This window comes from Hypanus sabinus, chromosome 11 (assembly GCF_030144855.1).
Source record: "Hypanus sabinus isolate sHypSab1 chromosome 11, sHypSab1.hap1, whole genome shotgun sequence".
NCBI lineage: Eukaryota > Metazoa > Chordata > Chondrichthyes > Myliobatiformes > Dasyatidae > Hypanus > Hypanus sabinus.
Window position 1 is genome coordinate 80,358,875 of NC_082716.1, and position 21,810 is coordinate 80,380,684.

The 21,810-nt window shown below is 41.0% G+C and overlaps 1 protein-coding gene across 5 annotated transcripts in view; it reads right to left on the reverse strand.

Moving 5' to 3' along the window:
• Positions 1 to 21,810, reverse strand: part of rgl1 (ral guanine nucleotide dissociation stimulator-like 1) — a 166,150-nt gene that overhangs the window by 30,897 nt on the left and 113,443 nt on the right. For all 5 annotated transcript variants that reach the window (XM_059984834.1, XM_059984831.1, XM_059984835.1 and 2 more), the window contains exons 3-6: positions 8,769 to 8,977; positions 6,414 to 6,491; positions 3,566 to 3,759; positions 1,068 to 1,201 (exon numbers count right to left, since the gene is read on the reverse strand). In XM_059984834.1, coding sequence (XP_059840817.1) covers positions 1,068 to 1,201; positions 3,566 to 3,759; positions 6,414 to 6,491; positions 8,769 to 8,977 — 615 coding nt within the window. The remainder of the gene's footprint in view (positions 1 to 1,067; positions 1,202 to 3,565; positions 3,760 to 6,413; positions 6,492 to 8,768; positions 8,978 to 21,810) is intronic.

The window sequence follows — 21,810 nt, forward strand, 5'->3', positions numbered from 1 at the left end:
TTGAATGTCCCATTTCTGTACAGTAGGACTACAACAGGATTCATTTCAAACCAAAGGTATAGGGAGGAAGGGAGCTAACTGTGATCTATGAACATTGAGATCCTGGTACAAGGTAATATATAGACAGAAGATTCTTGAGGAAGCTTTGGATAATGAAATCCAGGTAACAAAAACATGATTGAGATTTTAGTTGACTGAGTACAGAATGAAATTTGATAGAGCTATGTTGAGGAAAGTAAATGTTCCTTTTAAAACCATGGAAAAGAATGTCGAGTGCACAGACACTTGGTCTAATAGAAGCCCAAGGCTGTGACTTTCAGTTTACACAGATTATGCATGCTCAATTAGGCTGAAGAAATCAGAGGTGGAAATATTGAATGCAACAATATTTAAGTGAGAATGTGTACAATTAAAATGTATATCTAATAGAATCAAAGGCAGTTTCAAACATAATTTTATTTTGAGAAAGAACACACAAACAGCCATTTTAGTTCAAACTAATAGACTATAGTCAAAACGGCACACAAAGCTGGCTTCATACCGTGCCCAACTGTGCTTCACTGAAACCTCATCCCAGCAGTATCCCACTCAAATTAGTTTTTTTTAACCTATTCTATCATAATATAGCATTGCCAAAGCTTTGTGCCACCAAGCTGGATCAACATTTTTTTTTCTCCTTTTTCCAAATAATTTGTGACAAAGATTGTACTTTAGCTCTGAAGATTGCAGCCTTTATTGTGGATTGATCCTAATTCACTGTGTCAATGCCCAAGATCTGGCATTACAGTATGGGCTTTTTAGCATTCTCTCACATAACATCCTGTTCAGAAAGACAAAAGGATTGTTGAAGCTTTTGACAGCACTGACATTCCAACGTTGATACTGAAGTCACATGCTTTGAAGCTTTAAAATGTTGCTCTATGAAGTGAACTTAGAGCAATACTGACTGACACAGCACTAAAAGCATTAGCAATGTGAGGAAAGATTAGGACGCTTACTTAATATATGGAATTGATGGTAACCAGGTAATCATACCGACATAATGGCCCAAATTCTTGTTTACTTACAGCATCCATGTAAGTCAACTGTTCTGCCACTTTATCTGATGAGAAGGAGAGGAAATCCTGTTTTTCTTCAATTCCATCTATCTCTACATCCCCTTCCTCTCCAAGACTGAAAGTGATGTTTCCATGGTAACCATCTGTACAATTGACAAGACACTTATTTGTGCCCAAGGTTCACAACACTTAACTAAGATCTAAAAAAGAACAAGGTCAAACTTGCACAATTACAATTTGTTCTGATTTTAAAATAATTATTTGAAAAAAGTAATCAATTTTCTCACATCCATAAATGGCTTTGATAAAATTATATTACACTACAAAGTCACTTAAATGGAGCACTCAACTGGCAAGAAAAACCGTTTTCTTGGTATGTTCCCATTAAAGAGCAGAGATGAACAAAGAGCTAATCTGTGCCTGAGTCAATCTTCCCACCAACTGAATGGTTCTGGTTTTAAAGTAAGCCAGCATTACTTTTAAGTGACAATGTAACAAACACTTATCAACAAGTCTGAAGAAGGCACAAAACAAAACTGTTTTGTATAATTCACCCATTAAGCTCAAGAAAAGATGCACCATTCAGGAAATATGCAACAAGAAACCTCATACCCTTTAACTGAGGGGGGAGTTCAGAGGAATATTACTGAAAGGAGGCAAGGAGGATGGCCAAACACTTGTTGGATTGCATTGAAGTTTAAAAGAATTATTCCAGAGTGCTATACAAACAACTTCTTGGTAGAGTGTTTGAGTGGAGAATAAAATGTTGTCTCCTCCAATTACTGACAGGTCAGTATTTGTTTTGCTTTATCTTACAATTCCTATAAGATTAATGGTAAATATTGTTTAAATCTAAAATCCAGTACAGGATTGTATAAATCCACAACCATAGACAACTGCAAAGCCTTTACTGCAATGAGTTCCTTCACCATCCCGTGAGAAATGAATGAGTCAAGTATAAAACCAAATTTATGAATGCATTGCTAAGGTATTCTAATTTAGGTAAATAGGCAATTAACAATCCAGGAATTAGCTGGATGTGTTCCAGTAACATTACTGCACTTGCCCAAAACAGGGTCAGTCTGTGGTTTAGGGATACTGGATAAGGGCAAATGGGGAGGAACCAGACATTAATTTTTATTGGTCAACACTAAGCAGTCACTAGTGAACTATGGCACATGTCATTATACTAATTTGACTAACTTGCCATCCATTGTGTTATTAAACACACTTGCCCCTCAGATTACATGAAATGTCACCAATTTTGCAGTTAGTAGTAAAACAGCAATCTTGCACTGAATGACATACACACACACACACACACACACACACACACACAATGCTGGAGGAACTCAGCAGGCCAGGTAGTGCTTATAGAAAAGAGTAAACAGTTGACACTTCGAGTTGAGACCCTTCTTCGGGACTCATGAGGGCTGCCTGACCTGCTGTGTCCCTCCAGCACTTTGTGTGTGTGTTGCTTTGGATTTCCAGCACCTGCAGATTTTCTCATGTCTGTACTGAGTGAAAGCTGGCACAGATCTGGCAACAACTGTGGTACGGGTCTCCCACACAGTGACAGTGGTAACCTATCAGCATCGGTTCAGGAGCAATTCATTGTCCAGCAGCTGTGTGCTACCAAGCCAGCTGCGCATCCACTGAGGTATTTCCAGAAGCATCAACTGAGAATGTGAGAGGCGTGTCTGTTTTAAAGGAAATGCTAATACTATGCAGAGCATTGTGTTTGGAACCTATAAAATAGGACAGAAGCTGAAATATATCAATCAAAAAGGTTTGTAAAATTTAAAACCTATTATCTGAGCAAACCATAACCCATAAGTTTTTTTTTTGGGGGGGGTGGAAATGTTGGGTAACTAAAGGGTAATTATGGCTTAACAACTAACAGCAACGTATACCTCAAGCAACAAAGCACAAAATTTTCTGGGTATTTTACAGTGAAGTTTTCTGTAAATATCTGAAACTTCCAGCTGTTCGTTAATTTCTTGTGATTAGATAGGTGAAGTTTGGAGGAGCAAGGATTTGCTGACAGTGGACTTGTGCTCCAGTCTGTGTCTCAGCAGTTGCTGCCAGTTTACTTCAGTCACAGTAAAGGCTGTTAGCATTGCCATGGTAACTACTGTAAAGTCCAGGTTCATGTTTTCAGATTACCTTTGAACTCCAGAGCTTGCAACAGAGCTGGCAGCAATTCGAACTAATTTTTTTTAAAGTGAAGCAGTCAGGGAAATCTTAAGAGAAGTCAGCCAATTTTGTTAAAGATTCCTGTGTTTGTTTGATGCCTCTATCTATATCCATTCATTGTAATTTCATCTCCATTTCCCCCCAAAAAATGTTTGTTTTGTTCAAATAATCAGTTTCCCTTTTAAATGACACTGAAAATTGGGGGCAGAATCCTCAAATAACCAGAGGAATAAAGAAATTTCCTTACTTCCCCTTTAAGCCCTACATTCATTCCCCAACTCATTAGTTGCAGCTCAAAAGGTTCATCTTACTGTCCAGCTCCTGTTCTGTCAGCTCCTGATTCTGAAACTGCTCCAAGAGGTTCTGAGCCCTTCGCTCAGGATCGGAGCCTGGCATTGTCTGTCTCAGGTAGCAGAGTAACTTGTGGAGGCACGTGTAATTCGGAGTTTCCCGGAAGTCTTCAGAGCACTGGTCCAGCCAGGCTCGCAGAATTGAGGCTATAGCACTAGAAATTAATGTGAAAGAAGTCAGCGGTCATGTTAAGGGTAAATATATGCTTAGAATTAATATTCAGCGCTATTGTGACTACTAGACTAATCGCCAGATTTCTACTAATCTGATACATGTTCAAAATCACTGGGTGGGAGGTTCCATGTTCAACTAAATACAGCATGAATTTTAAACAAATTGTGGTAAAAATAAGCACCAAATTTTCAGGTGGTTATTAAAATCCTGTCTGGTGCACTGATGCTTTTTGGGAGAAGGAATCTGATGCTCTTAACTATAGTGGTCTATGTGTCCAATGTAGTTGTTTCAAGACTACATTCTCATTTCATGGGCAATGATGGGCATAAATGCCAGGTCGCCAGCAAAGTTCACATTCCAATACATTTCACTGTATTATTCAATGTACTGGACATGTAACAAGTAAAGCTAATCTTTAATCATTGTTGGGAAGATGCTGCAATCTTAAGGAAGGAAGAAACAGCCACTCATTTAGAAAGGCTTAACTTAATTAAACCAAGGTAAGATAGTTTTATGAAATGAATATCATGTTTCTCAAAGCTGCTGGGGCACTTCAAGGATGTGACAAATGGAATCAATAGAGGATAATAAATGTAGCCCAGTAGGATTTCTAGAAGGCATTAATAAGAGGCGTGCACAAGAGCTCAGAAGAGGAAAAGTGCATTAACATGGATTGAAGATTAGTCTGAATGCACCATTGACAAGGATCAGTCTTTCCCTTTACTTATCGATATTAATGAATTGGAAAAGGGTGCAGAGGCATGCCGGCTTGCTGAGGAGGTGAAAACAGGTGTATACATGCTGTAATGAGGATATGTGAACTGCAACAGGATATTGATAGGTTTAGTGAGTGTGGAGAAACTTGCCAAATGGCATTTAAACTCAGAACTGAAATCCTGTACACTAGTATGAGGAATCAATAGTTGGATTATCTATCTAAGCTGAGGTTGCAGCATGAAATACAGAGGATCTAGATGTTCTTGTGCATTAGATTCAGATTTAATATTGCTGGCATATGTTGTGAAATGTGTTAACTTGGCAGCAGCAGTACATGATAAATATAGGAAAACTGAAGTACATTAAGTATATATACATCAAATAGTTAAATGAAGTAGTACTAAAACAGAAATTTTAAAAAATGTAGTCGGGTAGTGTTCATGGATTCAATGTCTATTTAGAAATCATGTGGCAGAGGGGAAGAAGCTGTTGCTGAATCACTGTATGTGTGCCTTCAGGCTTCTGTACCTCCTTCCTGATGGTAACAATAAGAGGAGAACATGTCCTGGGTGATGGGGGTCCATAATGATGGAAGCCACCCTTCTGAGGTTGTAATTGTAATTCTTCATCATTAACCTTATCAGAATTGTCCTCAGGCCTAGGCCTAGAAACTTCCTCTTCCATCTCACACCTCCTCTTCAAAAATCGCCACACTGGTCCATCTTTAGAATGTAATTTCCCTCCAATTTTCTACTACACCAGTCATTGTGGCTATCCCTCAAAGTCAAGCATGATGGTCATTCCGTTGATCTATCACAGAGTGAAAATGCCTGTGTGTGTATTTGTTTTAACGTGTATTTGATGTTGCGCTGCAAGAAGTGCACGATACTTCACAAATCAATCAACCAATGGCATGGAAACCACGACGATTGGAGCTGATGGATTTGTTGCAGCCCTCATAGTCGTTGATTCGAAGTAACTTCGCCTGCCTGTTCTACTGTTGAGATCTTGGTTGGATTGTCCTTTGTCAGGGACCTCACCCTCGACCTTACCAGGAGCATAGCTCCAGACGGTATCGCTCTTGGGATCTCAGGACCACACAAGCTTCTCCACCATGACAAGGTGACAATCCATGGAGAAACGACACCAGTACAGTTTGTGCACAGCCATAAGTCAGTCGGTGGTGCGTAACGAGAAGCTGGGGAAGGTAATTTAGGAGGGAGAGGCTAACGCCACAGCCGAAATCGGGCGAGTCCATTCAATGCTTGGAAAACGTACTTCATGCTCAACAGCAATACAGTGCTCATTAATTATCAACCTACCGTCCTTCCCTATCGCACGTTAAAAACTGAGAATAGACTAGACTCAAGCACGGTCCTACTGCGCACTGCCATACCGGGTGAGAGACCTCTAACAAGATTGCTGACGGGACTGCTTGGTCACTGCCCACCACTACGAACGTAAGCATCGTACACTGCACAGTTAAAAGAATGATCTCTATTTGTTCAAATCATGATCTCTCGCAGAAACCCGGTTCAGAAACCTTGCGTTCGATTTTTCATTGCCCCACACCCTGTCCCTGAATTTTCACACTAAGTTTATAAATAGTGAGGGGGGTGGAAGTGAGCAGAGATGAAGCCCTGGAATAGGAAATCTCATATCACTTGAACCTTGCCGGATAGCCCTGAATTATCAGCCAAAGCTATTTATTTATGCTGAAGGGCAGGCATTTTCTCATTGTTGTGTTTTATACATGCAAGATTCTTCTTCAGAACTCCAGTAGCAGCTGCTTCCTATGAACTGATATTCACCGTACTGCAAGAACATCTGTGTAATCTTGCAGGAACTCCAACAATTTTCTTTCATACTATCCTGTTTTGAATGAAAAACATTTTGATACTCATTCGATCCACTTACTTCCTAATTACGACTCTCACTTCTGATGTACTTTGACTGCCATCTTCACCACAGCTTTGACACTCAAAGTTTCCGTACCTGCAATCGGTCATAAAAATAAGTTAAACCAGCTTAAACAAGTCTTTGCTTCTCTAGCTGAAGAAATAATTTAAGAAAGGACTCTGGACTCAATGTCTTAAGCTTCAATCAAGCTGATAACTCTCACTTGTATTTCAGAACACTCTCACAAAGTACATACATGTCATTAATGCCTTTGTTAATTCAGGGGAAATAGTCATGAGTGACTTTCAAAAACTTCTGAAAATATACATCAGTCCATTTCTTGCAATTTTACTTATAGCACATGACAAAATGTTTTAAGCCTAATATATGCGAAGTGGCTCTTCAAAACAGTTGTTTAATTAGCTTATACTCTTGCTTTGTATCTTTTTTTATTTTTGTGCAAAAGTTCAACATTTTGTTTAAAACTTCAGTGGAATTCATTTCCCTCAGTTTTAGTTCATTCCAAACCACAGCTCAGAACAAAATATTCCCACTGCACTCCTGTGAATTGGAGAATCTGGTAAACAATTTTTTAGTCAATATTATCTGAGCCATCAACACAAATTTGTCAGTCAGTCAAGTGATGCAAATTTGCACTTCCTGATTTGGTTCAGAACTGTGTTTCCACTTAACTGTTCTTGGAAACAGACAAGCTTACAATTCGCCAGCACCTAAGACACAGAAATGTAAAGAATGTAAAGGAGTGAAAAGGAGAAACCAATTTCTTGTAAATGATATATGCAAGTTTCCACAAATAATTTTGCAAGAGTGAATGAAAATATTTTTCAGATTCAATTAGCAATAAGCAGACATCTATGATTCTTTAATACAGTTTTTAAAAATCCAACATCTGGTCAGCAGATTTCCCATGGAAGTTTCTTCTTTTGTGCTCCATTTACAAACTTTCGCTCATTAAGTCCATTCTAACAGTCTCCATTGGAGAAAATAACAAACCCTTAGAGACAGTTTACCACCCAGGGTACAAGTGCTTGCAATACATCTGCAATCTGCTCACATACACAAAAATAAAGTCTCCAACAAAAAATCACAACAGTGTTAAATTTAATGCAGCTGCCGGATTATCCTTCCAGGATATTGGATATTGTGCATTCAGTGCCAACATGAGATCATACTATTTAAATGTGAACAATTGTATAAAATGAGATAAAGACTAACAAAAAAATTAAATTGCTAAGCTGTGCTGCTGATAAGTGACAGGTTTAGGGCTGCCATTGAAAGAAAATTAGCCAGAAAATCCAAGATACTGAATTGTGCTCAAGTCATCTGGTTTGCATTCACTTTGCAAGGTTCTACACCAAACCAGCAGGTGGAGTGCATTACTCTGTTGCATACCTCCACTTGGGTGTTCAGCAGCAAGAAGGAAAACAAAAAGGGTCAGGAAACACTTGACAAGATTTGTCCATCAGTCCACAGCCTCTCAATCAATTCAATAATCACAGGCCCAGGTCGGTGCTGGCTTTCATTGACTCTGTTATTATTCTGTTATGGATTTACTGAATATGCCCGCAAGGAAATGAACCTCGGGCTTGCATATGGTGACATATAATGTACTTTAGTAATAAATCTACTTTGAACTATGAATACAGATCAGTATATTTACACCATTATTGAAAGATACTCCTTGGAGGAAACCACAGAAAATACTTCAACCGTTAAGAACAAAAGTATCCCACAGAATTAATTCACATGCAATGACAGCTGTCGAGGTTTCAGCAAAAATAATTTCTGCCACTGTCTGTATGGAGCTTGTATGTTCTCCTCATGATCGTGTGGGTTTCCTCCGGGTGCTCCAGTTTCCTCCCACAGTTCGAAGACACACCAATTTGGTAAATTAATTGGTTATTGTAAATTGTCCCATGATTAGGCTGGATTCCTTGGGGGTGGGACAGCACGGGTTGAAGGGCCAGATGGACCTATTCCTCGCGGGATCTTAATAAGTACTTTTTTTTCAACCTTTAAGAACAGAAATATCCCCACAGAATTTATTCATGTCTAACGAAAGCTGTAGAGGTATCAGGAAAATAAATTAAAACTGTGGATTCTAGAATCTGAAACAAAAACTGAAGCAGCTGAAGGGAATGGAATAAAAACTTCCAGTGATAGTACACAACACACTAAGCTGCCATAGCACTCAGTCAAGCACCTCACTACCCCCTTTGGTGAACTCATTACAATCTCAGCCCAGGAACATTGATCATTCCAAATTAATATCTGCATAACAGATACAACCCAGTTGAAGAGCTAACCATTCCATTGTCCATTTAGATAGATAGCAATAATTTGCTCTTTTACCTGTCCAGCAGCAGTTCCAAAACTTGCTCTGTTGAAGCAAACGCTCTGTACGTTGACAGAAATATGCTGATATATGTAAAATCATTGTCTCCAAAGGCAGTTAATAAATTTTCGACTAGTTTTTCCAGGGTTCCGGCTTTGATAGTGCGAATTTTACATGTTTCGTACTGGCTGATGGTGTGACCTGGGGGCACCTGATCTCCTTCCACCTGTGGGTATTAAAAAGAAGAAGTTGAACAGTGCAGCAACCAGGACAACAGCAACAACTGCAGCGTTTTCAGAGTGACCGAGGCAGCAGAGACACAGCTACTGAAGCAGTTGCCTGACAGTACTAGCAGACAGTCAGCTCTGGGTTCAATCCTGACCTCAGTGCTAGCAATACAGTTTGCACCTTCACCTCCATTCCACAGGCTACCACCCAGTGGGTGTTGATATTTTATATAGCCACTTTAAATTGCCCCCAAAGTGTAGGCAAACAAGTAGGATTGGGGGGGGGGGGGGTCAGGGGAGGAGTTGATAGAGAAAATACAAAAGGGACCAGCGTGGGATGAATGCAAGTAGGGAGTTATTGGGCAGTGCAGAATTGGTGGGCCAAAGAGCCCATTTCTGTTCTGTTCAACTCCAAGTTCATGTTACTTCGAGTCAGCAACAGCCGTGGTGGGAATTCCAGAAACAGGGAACAAAGCAACAAGCTCAGCTGCCAATGTAGAAAATAAACATCAGGCCTTTGCAAGAAGACGGAAATGAATCTGCTTCAGGTTGTGCCAAGATCTTCAAGGAGTTGCAGGGCTCAAGAGGAGATATGAAGAGGTAATCTCCCCTCAAAGCATAATATATTCATTAAGATATTAAGATACCTTAACAGTAAAAACCTGGATGAGTAGTTGTGACTTGGTCCAAAGAAATGAGTCAGTCAGATATCAAAATAAACAAGCAGGATTTATCAAGAGAAAAGCAGTAACTGTGCCAGGCACAAAACTCAACTAAGCAGGCGGAGGGAGAGAATACAATTAAGCACAGGAATGGGGAAGCAAAATGGTCACAATAAATGATTGTAACCGGGCAATGCTCTTGGAACAGTAGACATTTAGATAAGGCAGGCAGATGAATGTTTCCTGCTTTTGCTATCACTTGGACGGCCTGTCCAGCTCGATGCACACAAACACTACGGAATCAAGTGCCAGCGGAACAATAGCCATAGAAGAATATTTCAAAAATCACAATCATCCTGTCAGTCCCTTACTAATTTAACATAAGTCATTGAGTGATTTGTACGGAACTGTTGCCACAAAACAAGAAATAGCATATTATACAAGTCAGTAATAATAATGATTCTGGCTGGGTTTTTGTAGATGGTACTGTAAGAATGGGATGGATCACTGGCATTAGCCAACCACAACACTGGAAAGCGTACTCACCTTTTGCACCACTACATTCTCCCGTCTAGGGCCCTCAGCATCAGCAATCCAGAGCAGGAAAATAGTGATTTCTGAAGCACCTCCTGCTTGAGCTGGTTGCTATCATAAATAAAGCTTTTGTGGTGCAACTTTGATCGTGGACTGGCCATGACCTCTATAGCTATGTATACATTAAATTGGACTGAAGAGCCCACATTGCAGCACTGTAACATTGTTTCAGTTATACTCTGTACCATTTAAAAAACTTAAAACATTCAATTGTTCTCTCCAGCAAATGATTTGCCACCTCTGGGATATTGTCCCTCAATGTTTTCATTAAGGTATCAAACTGAAAGCTTTATTCTGTTTACTAAATCAACAGTACATTATGTATACTGCACACTGTCAACTCAAAAGCAGCCAACCATTTACCAAACTGACTCCTTTGGTCAAGCAACTTTGCTTCAGTGTGCGGTCTAAAATTGATTTATCACTGAGTGTGCAACCATTTCTGGATTAAACCTCATCAATTGTGAAATACAAACAAACACTTCCTGTTGAGTCACCTCAGGATGTCAGGGACACATGCCCAAGGTTATTCTCTTTGCAAAGCTCCCTTTGGGAGGGAAGATGTTACCCAGTGTACCTTCATTGGGTACACCCAGATTAGAATGGCCTCCACCCCTCAGCCCTGAACTGGAAGATCTGCAAGGAAGTAAAACACTTATCCAAATTCCTGGGTCCCTCTGCCCCCTAACATCTTCTGCTGCTGTTCCTGCTGCCTTTAAAGTTATGCTCATTTTTGGCCTAAACTATTTAATCAGAAAAGCAGAATCATACAGTTTCTATTCCAGATATAAAAATGTATGCCACTCAATTTGCAGCTATTCATTTTGCAATGTTAAGATTAAAGTATACTCCCCGAATGTAAAACCCCCATATCATCCGCACGTCCCCAGCATTATATAGATGTGCCATTAGGAACAGCATTTAAACTACATACTTCCATCCACTCCCTTCAGCTCTGTCCATAGGCAAACATCATAGCTTGAATAAGATCAGGAAGTCAGAACAGTACCAGAGACACAGATTTATTTGGTTACAACATCTCTGCTCCAAAATTTGATTATGCTTCACCAGAATTTTCCACGTCCTTCCCATCCCATCAAGCTACTCTAGACAAGAATCCTTTGAAACAAGAATATAGTTTGTAAGAATGGAAACGGAGCTTGAAGGAGAGGAAGCTCTTTAACATTTTCTCTCAATTTTGAATCAAACTCAGAAAGCTAACCTCTCCCAATGAAACAGTGGAGACTGGAGTCAGAGGGGGCATCACAACAGTGCCACTCACATGATCCCATTGTCCTTCGTTGGCCTGCCCTACCTCCATTGCCTGCTACATCTCTACACTCCTATCAGGTTACTGTCACGCAAAGTGTTTACCAGGCTGATCGCGGAAGAGATTCAAGGAGGTGCTCAAAATATTCTTTCTCCAATGACCCCTGGGAACCTTTAGCCCATGACCACTCTAAATGGAATCGTATTTGGAATGGCCCAGTCAAAACCAAGAGAAAATCTGCAGATGCTAGAAAACCAAGCGACATGCAAAATGCCAGGCAGCATCTATGGAAGAGAGTCAACAGTTGATGTTTTAGACCGAGACCCTTCATCAGGACTTAGAATTAAACATCAGGCCCAATAAAAGGTCTCAGCCTGAAGCATTGACTGTTAACTCTTTTCCATAGATGCTGCCTGGCCTGCTGAGTTGCTCTGGCATTCTTTCAGTAGTTGGATTGGCATTGAGAATCAAGTCCATGCACAGGGAGTATGGATAACCTCTACACATCAAAGAAACATACCATCTGAAAGCAACTACCCATCTACCATGTCAGCCACCAGCTATACCCCCCCCCCCCCCCCCAAAGCTCCAGGGAAGTCTGTGGCTCCGTCATTAGTTTCTTCAGGAACAACAAAATTAGACTGAAAGTCATCTGTTATTTCACAGTGCCCAAGTAGCAGCCAATTAGTTAATTTCCCTCAAGGTTCTATCTAGTATGTTTTAGGAAACCATAACCACCTCTATTCCCATTACTGTCCAGGGCAACAAGTTCAGATCCCAGCCAATTGCTAAGCAGGTTCTTAAAACATGGAAGACAAAAAAGATGAAAACGTGGGCAGGTGGGCCTATATTGTGCTGTACTCATGCACAAGTTTTTAAAACCTGCTGGGCATCAGCAATCCATAACGAAGTAAACTAGAAATTTCAGTCTTTATCTTTTTGTCTGCTCGTGGACTGAGAATTTCTGCCTCAGTCAAGGTATCTGAAGCCTCAGGAAGCTCCATAGCAGTAAACAGCATCAAACCCGGTGCCGTAGTTTTCCAGATGAAGCACAGTGGGACGGGGTGCAGAAAGCTCTGTTCTCCTGGGCCACAGCACGCAACAGGAAGCTGATCAGTCTGGCTTCAATCATGTCTGAACTCTGTTACATTGTCACAGTCCTCCCATTTCCCAACAATATTGTTGTTAATAAAAAAATTATCGTACTTGAAAGCCAGTTTAACTTGGCTAGAAGAGAGTTGAATTATGAAACATTTGCTGAGCTGACAAAGTGTGGGGGTGGGGGAGCAGACAGTTTATAAACCCCGCGGTGTTCACCAAGGTTGCTGCTTTATACTGGCTTAGAGATTACTTGGCATGGTGCTTCATATAATGATTATTTTAGAGACCACAGAGGGCCTGAACACAAGACATCAAAGACTTTTAAAAGCTCAGATGTCAGCACACATTCCTGTATTAAATTTCATCTCTTCCACACAAGAGAGTGCCCAGCTGGAACATAAATTGTCTTTGAGGAAGGGGGAGGGGGACGGGAATGCTTAAGCCTCTTTGCACAAGCCAGCTTTAGCTTAGATGTAAAGCACAAATCTCTTGCAAATTTTGCCAGCTACTCTGTATCTTGGCCCACATGCTTGCTGGGACCAATAGCCCAGAACCACAGGAATTCCAATGCAAAGTGCTGTACTGTGGCAAGTTTAAAAACTTAATTAAATTTGGTGCATTATTAAATACTCAGGCCACAAACGCAGCACTATCACATCAAAAACTGTAACCGTAAACCCAGAACGATCTCAATTGATCTTGTAAAGAAATTATAGCAAGAGTTAATGGAAAAAGAAGATTTTGCTCGGCTGGATTGTGGAAAGCTGGATCAATTTTCACATCCAACTATCAATCTTTCTCAGCCTCCTGTCTCTTCCCTTGACCTCGGCAGGAGGAGACATTTCATTCCAAGTGCTGGGAGGATGAGATCTCTCCCATGTGGGGATCAAGTTTCTAACTGACTGTACTTCAGAATGACAGCTGGATGCAACTGTAACTAATGCACCAGTTGGCAATGTTTTCCTGTCACAATTATCAGCAGAGTAGTGACGCTGCTCCACTAATTTACATGTCACGTCACAACCAGTTCGGTACTTGCCTTTGTTATAATTTAAAATCATTTCCAGTGTCATCTTAAGGGAAGCTTGATCAAAGTGTTAAGGTAAATGGAATAAATATAAAACCATAATTTACACAACCGGCTTTTAGAAGCACCGCTTCACTGGAAGACGGGATTGCGTGTTACTTCTTAATTATAGCTTATCCACTTTGGCTGGCTGCTGCTCGCCTGTGTGGGTGATTGCTGCTGCAGGCATGCTTTTTAATCCTTGATATTTTCACATCTGTTTTACATTTCAAGAGCTGGATTCCACAATTCAAAGTGCGTGTGAGTGTGCGCGCATTTTAGGGGACAGAGGTGTGGTGGGGGAGAGAGGTGTGGTAGGGGGAGAGAGGTGTGGTAGGGGGAGAGAGGTGTGGTAGGGGGAGAGAGGTGTGGTAGGGGGAGAGAGGTGTGGTAGGGGGAGAGAGGTGTGGTAGGGGGAGAGAGGTGTGGTAGGGGGAGAGAGGTGTGGTAGGGGGAGAGAGGTGTGGTAGGGGGAGAGAGGTGTGGTAGGGGGAGAGAGGTGTGGTAGGGGGAGAGAGGTGTAGCAGGGGGAGAGAACCAACAAAAATACGGACCACTGTACGGGAAAGCTGATGGCAAGTAGTTTTTTGTCAATGGTAAACCCATCGGAAAATGCATGCAGCAAAATGAGGATATAATCAGGCAGTCGTGTCTGCTCCTCTGCAGGCAAACTGAACTAATTAACATAGATTCTCCCTCCACAATGTATAATGTGAACAGAGATTTCAATTTGAACTACTCAAGTAGTAAACAATTACTGCAGCTACTGCACAGGATAGTTTTGATATAAATAATGAAAAAGGCAGCCACAACTAAATACAGATTTTAAATACTCTTCTGCCTTTTACCTTGACAAATACAATGATAGCACCAGATATGCCTGATACAAATTCATAATTATCCTTCACAAAAACAGCTCCCCCCTCCTTTTTGGGAACTTCTCCCCCAAAACAATGCTGATGGTACAGAAATGCAGCTAGAGATAGGGAAATATTTTAAATGTCCTAAGGCAGGCAACAAGGAACTAAGGGTAAATGGGGTTGAGGTGCATATCAAAAATACGCTAACAGAATAGCAGGGATACCAGGTGGAATGGAGAAGCACACTCTCATTCCTTCCTTTTACATTTTTAACAAGATTTCAGTAATTCCATTCAGAATGGAATGAGAATTCCATGAGCCACCAGGATCAGATAAGCATTAGGGCTAATAACAAGGGCCCTCAATACTTCAATGTTTAACAGGGAAGGTGGGCTTAGTTGGTGTTTACACATATCCATTGGACGTTTGCTAGAAGGCCTGCCCAATTTTGTACAGTGTCATAATGCAACACAAAATCTTTCAACTTTGCCATACCATCCTTTGACTGCCAAAGCTAAGGACTGTATAAACATGAGAAAGACAATTCAAAGGCTTAAATGTCAGAATGCAAAAATCACACGGACATCAAGCAAAGCTACAGTCATCCTTGGCAGAAGCTTGCCTTTAAAAAGCTGATTACAACTTTAGTACAAGGCCCCTGAAGGAATCACATGCAGTCAAGGAACCAAGTTCCTCAGAACAGTAAGAAGAGAAACTGGCAAGTTGCAAAAGGAGGAAAATGCTTTGGTATCATTCAACTGCAGTTGACGGAGGGCAAGTTTGATTAATTGAGCAGATGGAACATCCAGTATGGAAACCAGAATCAGAGCTGTTTAACATAATCATGTGACATGCCTGGATTTCTCTGGCGTTCGGCTGCCTCGGAATTTGACGTTTGTTGTTATGACATGAAAACCAAAAGGAAAACAAACAATTTGGGCCGCAGGTAGTGTAGGGGTTAGCACAACACTTTGAAGTATCGGTGACCCCGGCGTCCAATTCCCACTGCTGCCTATAAGGAGTTTGTATGTTTGCCCTTCAGCCATGTGGGTACCTCCTGGTGCTCCGGTTTCCTTCCAGTCCAAAGATGTAGCAGTTGATGGGTTAACTGGTCATTGTAAATTGTCCCATGATTTGGCTGGGATTAAATCAGGGAATTACTGGGCAGCACAACTCAATGGGCCGGAAGGGCCCATTTGGTGCTGCATCTCAGTAAATAAAAATGAAAATCAAAAATTGCATGTAATAAGAAACTTGACCTGAAAATTAAATCTAGGTGATTTACTCTATATAGCTGGCATGATTTTCTGGGTATTTTGTGGATTTTTCATTCAAATACTCCCAAGCACTCATCGCTTAGCTCCAGATTTTCATCACTTCACGAACAACAAGCAAGCAATCTCACTCTACAGTCCACGGTTAAAAAACAAACTAAAATGGACATCTGCAGAATAAAAATGCCCACGAGCTCATTATGCACCGAGCAACTGTAGGATGAAAGGAGCATGCAACTGCTCACTTTGACTGTCGGATCACTCACATTATTTAGTTGGAACCAAATGCCTAAAGTTTGAACATGTGTTCACCATTTACCAGAAAAACATCATATTCAAATGATGCAAAATAAGATTCCGCAATAACAAAAAGCTATTCAGGCTTGACCTCGTTGAAATGGTACACAGCTGAAAAAGCAAAGGAGTCGAGTGAACTGCAGTTTACTGACTTGGGCTGAGATTTGGTTACTCGACCTCATGCCAAGTTAGCCTTCAGTGTTAACCAAGGCAGAACTGGTTACAAAGATGGGGCCCCCTTGATGGCCACCTAGTAGCCAATATTTGTGAAGGGCAAGATCAAAATGGCTTGCAGTGATGTTCAAGATCAAATAACCTGCTGATACTGAAGATGTTGGCTTAAACATGATCATTTCACAGTAACAGATCATCTCTGGGCCTTGCAGTATGTTATCCATCTTTTTATGATCCCAGAGGAAAATATGGGAGACTAGACAGCTTCAGCATAAAATTTACCTACCAGCAACTTCCTTTTATCTACCCCTCCCCGCCACTACTACATTACTAGAAGTTCATAAGATCATTTGTGTCAGGCAACATCAAGTTTGTATAGAAAACAAATCACTTTGATTCGAGAGTCACATGTGCCGTTAAGAATGTATTTTACACGACAGATTCTCAGGGTTCTTGAAAGTCTGAACTCAGCTTCAGAATGGATCTACAGAAGCTTCTGGGTATCTCAATTAAACACGATGCAAGATCTTCAAAAAAGAACTAGTTTTGAACCTACTCGAAATGACAAATGTAGCATCAGAATATCTGACAGGCAATTCTGCATGGAAATAACTTCCTTTCACAATGCCTTAAAAATGCTCGGAACACAGCTCCTTCCTCCTTTGGTATTAAGGAACACCAACTGATCTAAAACGGGGAAAAACATTTTCTGCACAGTAAGATCAAAGATTCAAAGTACAAAGATTCACAGGTCTGTTTTTAACTGATGGAGGATAAATGTTTGTTAGAAAAGTAAACAGAACTCCACTCTGTATAGAAGAGCATTTGGGACCTTGGTTTAATGCCAGACTTAAAACAGCGTCATTGTGCATTAATAAGCAAATGCTGCACCAAATTTGCAGTAATGATATCTGCAAATATCTGGAGTGAAGTTGCCAATTCAGCTAAACACATTCAGTTAGGGTGGGGAATTCTCCTGGTAACCTGCCTAATACTTACTCTTTAATGCATTGATTAGACTAATCATTGTGCATGACATCCATCATTAAAGACAACCATCATTTACGCCACGCCCTCTTTTTGTTGTTATCAATATCTTTGAGGATCTAACCTGGACTCAACAAATCGATTCATCTACATAGAAGGCAAGACAGTGGTAGTGGTGGTGGTGGGGATGTTCCTGTACAGGATCGTAAGTAATATTATCAGCTCCATCATGGGTACTAGTCTCCGTAGTATCCAAGACATCTTCAAAGAGTGGTGCCTTACAAAGGCAACTTCCATTATTAAGGAGCCTCATCACTCAGGAGGTGCCCTCTTCTCATTGTTACCGTGAAGAAAGAGGGCAGAAACCGAAAAACACACACTCAACGATTCAGGAACAGCTTCTTCCCCTCTGCCATTCAATTCCTAACTGGACATTGAAATTATTAATACTACCTCACTTTTTAAAATTATTTCTGTTTTTGCACTATTTTTAATTTCAATATTTAATATATACACATATATATTCACTGTAATTGTTTTTTCTATATTATCACTGCTGCCGCTAAGTTAGCAAATTTTATGACATATGCTGGTGATATTAAACTTGATTATGATGCGTTGCTGCCATCAGATACAAGATACAGGAGCCTGAACAGCCACACCTCAAAGTTCAACAACATCTTAAAGATTTAAAGATTAAAAATTAGCTTTTTCTGCCCCATGAGCATCAAAACACACAATGAAATGCACTAAATCAAAAACTTGAGTAGTTCTACAGATGCTGGAAATCCACAGCAACACACACAAAATGCCAAGTCAGGCAATATATATGGAAAAGAACAGTCGGTGTTTCGGGCTGAGATCCTAGCTCTGGACTGGAAGGGAAGGGTGAAAGATGTCAGAATACAAAGGTGGGAGTGGGAAAGATGAATGACTTGAGAGGAGGGAATCTGATAGAGTGGACTAGAGGAAAAAGGGAAGGAGGAGGGGCACCAGGGAGAAGTGATAGGCAGGCAAGAAGAAGGAAGAGGCCACAGCTCGTGTCAAATCAAATCAGCGGGGATCGTGCTAGGGACTACCCACAAGTGCCGCCATCATTATGCCGCCAACATGGCATGCCCACAACTCACTCACCCTAAATCTTTGGAATGTACAAGGAAACTGGAGCACCCACAGGCAACCCATGCAGTACAAGCTCCTTACACACAGCGGCAGGAATCGAACACCACATGGTGATTGCTGGTGCTGTAAAGTGTTTGTACTAACCACTACGCCGTGTGCTGCCCATCTTCTTCACCACTGTCATCAGGTCCTTGAACCAACCTGCAAAACCGCAATTCTACCTCAGGCTAGGTTTCTCTCAACCTGAACCAAGGACATTATGCTTTGTTTTGCTATGCACGTTATGAATAATGTGTTAATTTAAGTTTGTAATTCAAAAGTTAAATCATGTATAATCTTGCAAAGTTGCTTTTCATAGCATATTTACCTAAGATGTGTATGCCCATCATAATAAACCAACTTGAACTCATTGTCTATTGTTTCCCTAAATTAGAGTGAGGGGAGTGAAGAGAAAGAGGGGAGAAGTGATAGAGGTACAGTATACAAAATTATGAAGGGAATTTATAGGCTAAATGCAAACTTGCTGCTACCACTGAGGTTGGGTGAGACTAGAACCAGAGGTCACTGGTTACAGGTGAAGGCTGAAATGAGGGGGATCTGCTTCACACAGAGGGTGGTGAGAATGTGGAATGAGCTGCCAGTGGAAATGGTGGATGTGGTTTCAGATTCAACATTTAAAAGAAATTTGAGTAAGTACATGGATGGGACGGGTAGGATCCAGAAGCAGGTCAATGGGACCGGTAAGCATAATAAGACTGCGGTAAACTACATATACCTGTCTGGACATGCCCCCCCCCCCCCCCCCCGACTGCTCCTGTGGCTCCTCCCACAGACCCCGGTATAAAGGCGATTGGCGATTGGGGACTCCCGGTCTCCAGGATGTAGTGTGGTGGTCAATTGCTGCTTGTTCTTTCTTCCAGCCAATAAAAGCCTATATCTCGCCTCGTGTCTCCAAGAGTTATTGATGGTGCATCAAAGACATAGGAGCAAAATTCGGCTATTCAGCCCATAGAGTCTGCTCTGCCTTTTCATCATGGATGATTCCGGATCCCACTCAACCAGCCATGATGAAATGGCAGAACGGACTTTAAAAACCTACCTCCTCACCATATCCCTTGATGCCCCAACTAATCAGGAAACTATCAATTTCTACTTTGAATTTACCCACAGACTCGGCCTCCACCGCAGCCTGTGAACAGCACTCTACAGATTCACCACTCTTTGACTAAAAAAATTCCTCCTTACTTCTGTTCTAAAAGGTCACCCCTCAATTTTGAGGTTGTGTGTTCCAGTCTGGATACCCCCACCAGAGGAAACATCCTCTCCACATCCACCTTATCTAGTCCTTTCAATATTTGGTAGGTTTCAATAAAATTTCCACACATTCTTCTAAATTCCAGTGAGTATAGGCCCAAAGCTGCAAAGCATTCCTCATATGTTAACCCCTTCATTCACAGAACCATCCTCGTGAACCTCCTCTGGACTGTCTCCAATGACAACACATCCTTTTTGAGATAAGGGGCCAAAACTGGTGACAATACTCCAAGTGCATTATCTCCTTGCTTTTATATTCTATTCCCCTTGAAATAAATGCCAACATTATACTTGCCTGTAAATTAACCTTCTGGGAGTCTTGCACAAAGACTCCCAAGCCCCCTTGCACCTCTGATATTTGAATTTTCTCTCCATTTAAATAAGTCTGCACTATTGTTTCTTTTACCAAAATGCATCATCATACATTCCCCAACACTTTATTCCATTTGCCACTTTTTTACCCATTCTTCCAATTTGTCTAATTTTTACTGCAATTGCATTGCTTCCTCAGCACTACATCTATCATCATATCATCTGCAAACTTTGCCACAAAACCATCAATTCCACAATATAAATAATTAACAAACAATGTGAAAAGTAACTGTCCCAATACTGACCCCAAGGAACACCACTAGTCACTAGCAGCCAACCAGAAAAATTCCCAGTCACTGCTTCCTACATGTCCACCATTCCTCTGTCCATGCCAGTATCTTTCCTGTAATGCAATAGGATTTTATCTCGTTAAGCAGCCTCATGTGTGGCACCTTATCAAATGCATCCTGAAAATGACATCTCGTGCCTCTTCTTTGTCCACCCTGATTGTTACTTCCTCGAGGAACTCTTAACTGATTTGTCAGGCAAGATTTCCCTTTAAGGAAATAATGCTGACTTTGACTTACTTTTTCATTAGTTTCCAAGTACCCTGAAACCTCATCCTTCATAACGGATTCCAACATTTCCCAACCACTGAGATTGGGCTAATTAGCCTATAATTTCCTCTCTTCTGCCTTCCTCCCTTATACAGTGAAGTGAATTTGCAGTTTTTCAGTCCTCTGCGACCATGGCAGAATCAAGTGGTTCTTGAAAGATCATGACCAATTCATCTGTTATCTTTCCAGCAACCTCTTTCAGGACTCTGGGATGTAGTCTATCTGGTCCAAGTGACTTATCCACTTTTAGACTTTTCAGTTTGCCTAGCAATTTTTTTTCCTTTGTAATAGCAATGGCACTCACTCCTGCTCCCTGACACTCGCGGACTTCTGGCACACTGCTAGTGTCTTCCACAGCGAAGGCTGATGCAATTCATCTGCTATTTCTTTGTCACCCAGTACTACCTCACCAGCATCATTTCCAGTGGTCCATTATCAGTTCTCATCTCCTTTTTATTCTTCACATAACTGAAAATGTTTTTGGTATTATATTATTGGCTAGTTTGCCATCATATTTCATCTTTTCTCTTCTTATATCTATTTTTAGTTGCCTTCTGTTGGATTTTAAAAGGTTCCCAGTCATCAAACTTCCCATTCACTTATGCTTCTTTATGTGTCCTTCCCTTGACCTTTATGCAGTCCTTAACTTCCCTTGTCAGCCACGGTTGCCTGGTCCTGCCACTAGAGAACAACATTTTCCTATGGGACCTATCTATCCTGTGCTTTGTGAACTAATCCCAGAAACTACAGCCATCTTAGTTCTGCCTTCAACTCACTAGTATCCTCCTCCAGTCCACCTGGGCAAGCTCCTCTCTCATGCCTCCGTAATTCCCTTTGTTCCATTGCGATCACTGATACATGTGACTTGTGCTTCTCCCTCTCAGATTGCAGAATGAATTCAATCATATTATGATCACTGCCTCCCAAGAGTTTCTTTACTTAAACTGACTAATAAAATCTGGACTATTACATTTTGGGACATACTAGATAGGCCAAATGGCCTGTTTTTGTGCTGTAGTGTTCTATGTGACTCAATTAAAATACTGACTGTAGGGTTAATTGGTATTAAAAAAAAACAAGCAGAATTTTTTTTGAACCAAAACTGATGTTGAAATTCCCTACACAGTGGCTGCGGGTTACAGGTGGGAAAATGCAACACAAGACTTAAAACAAACAAAACCT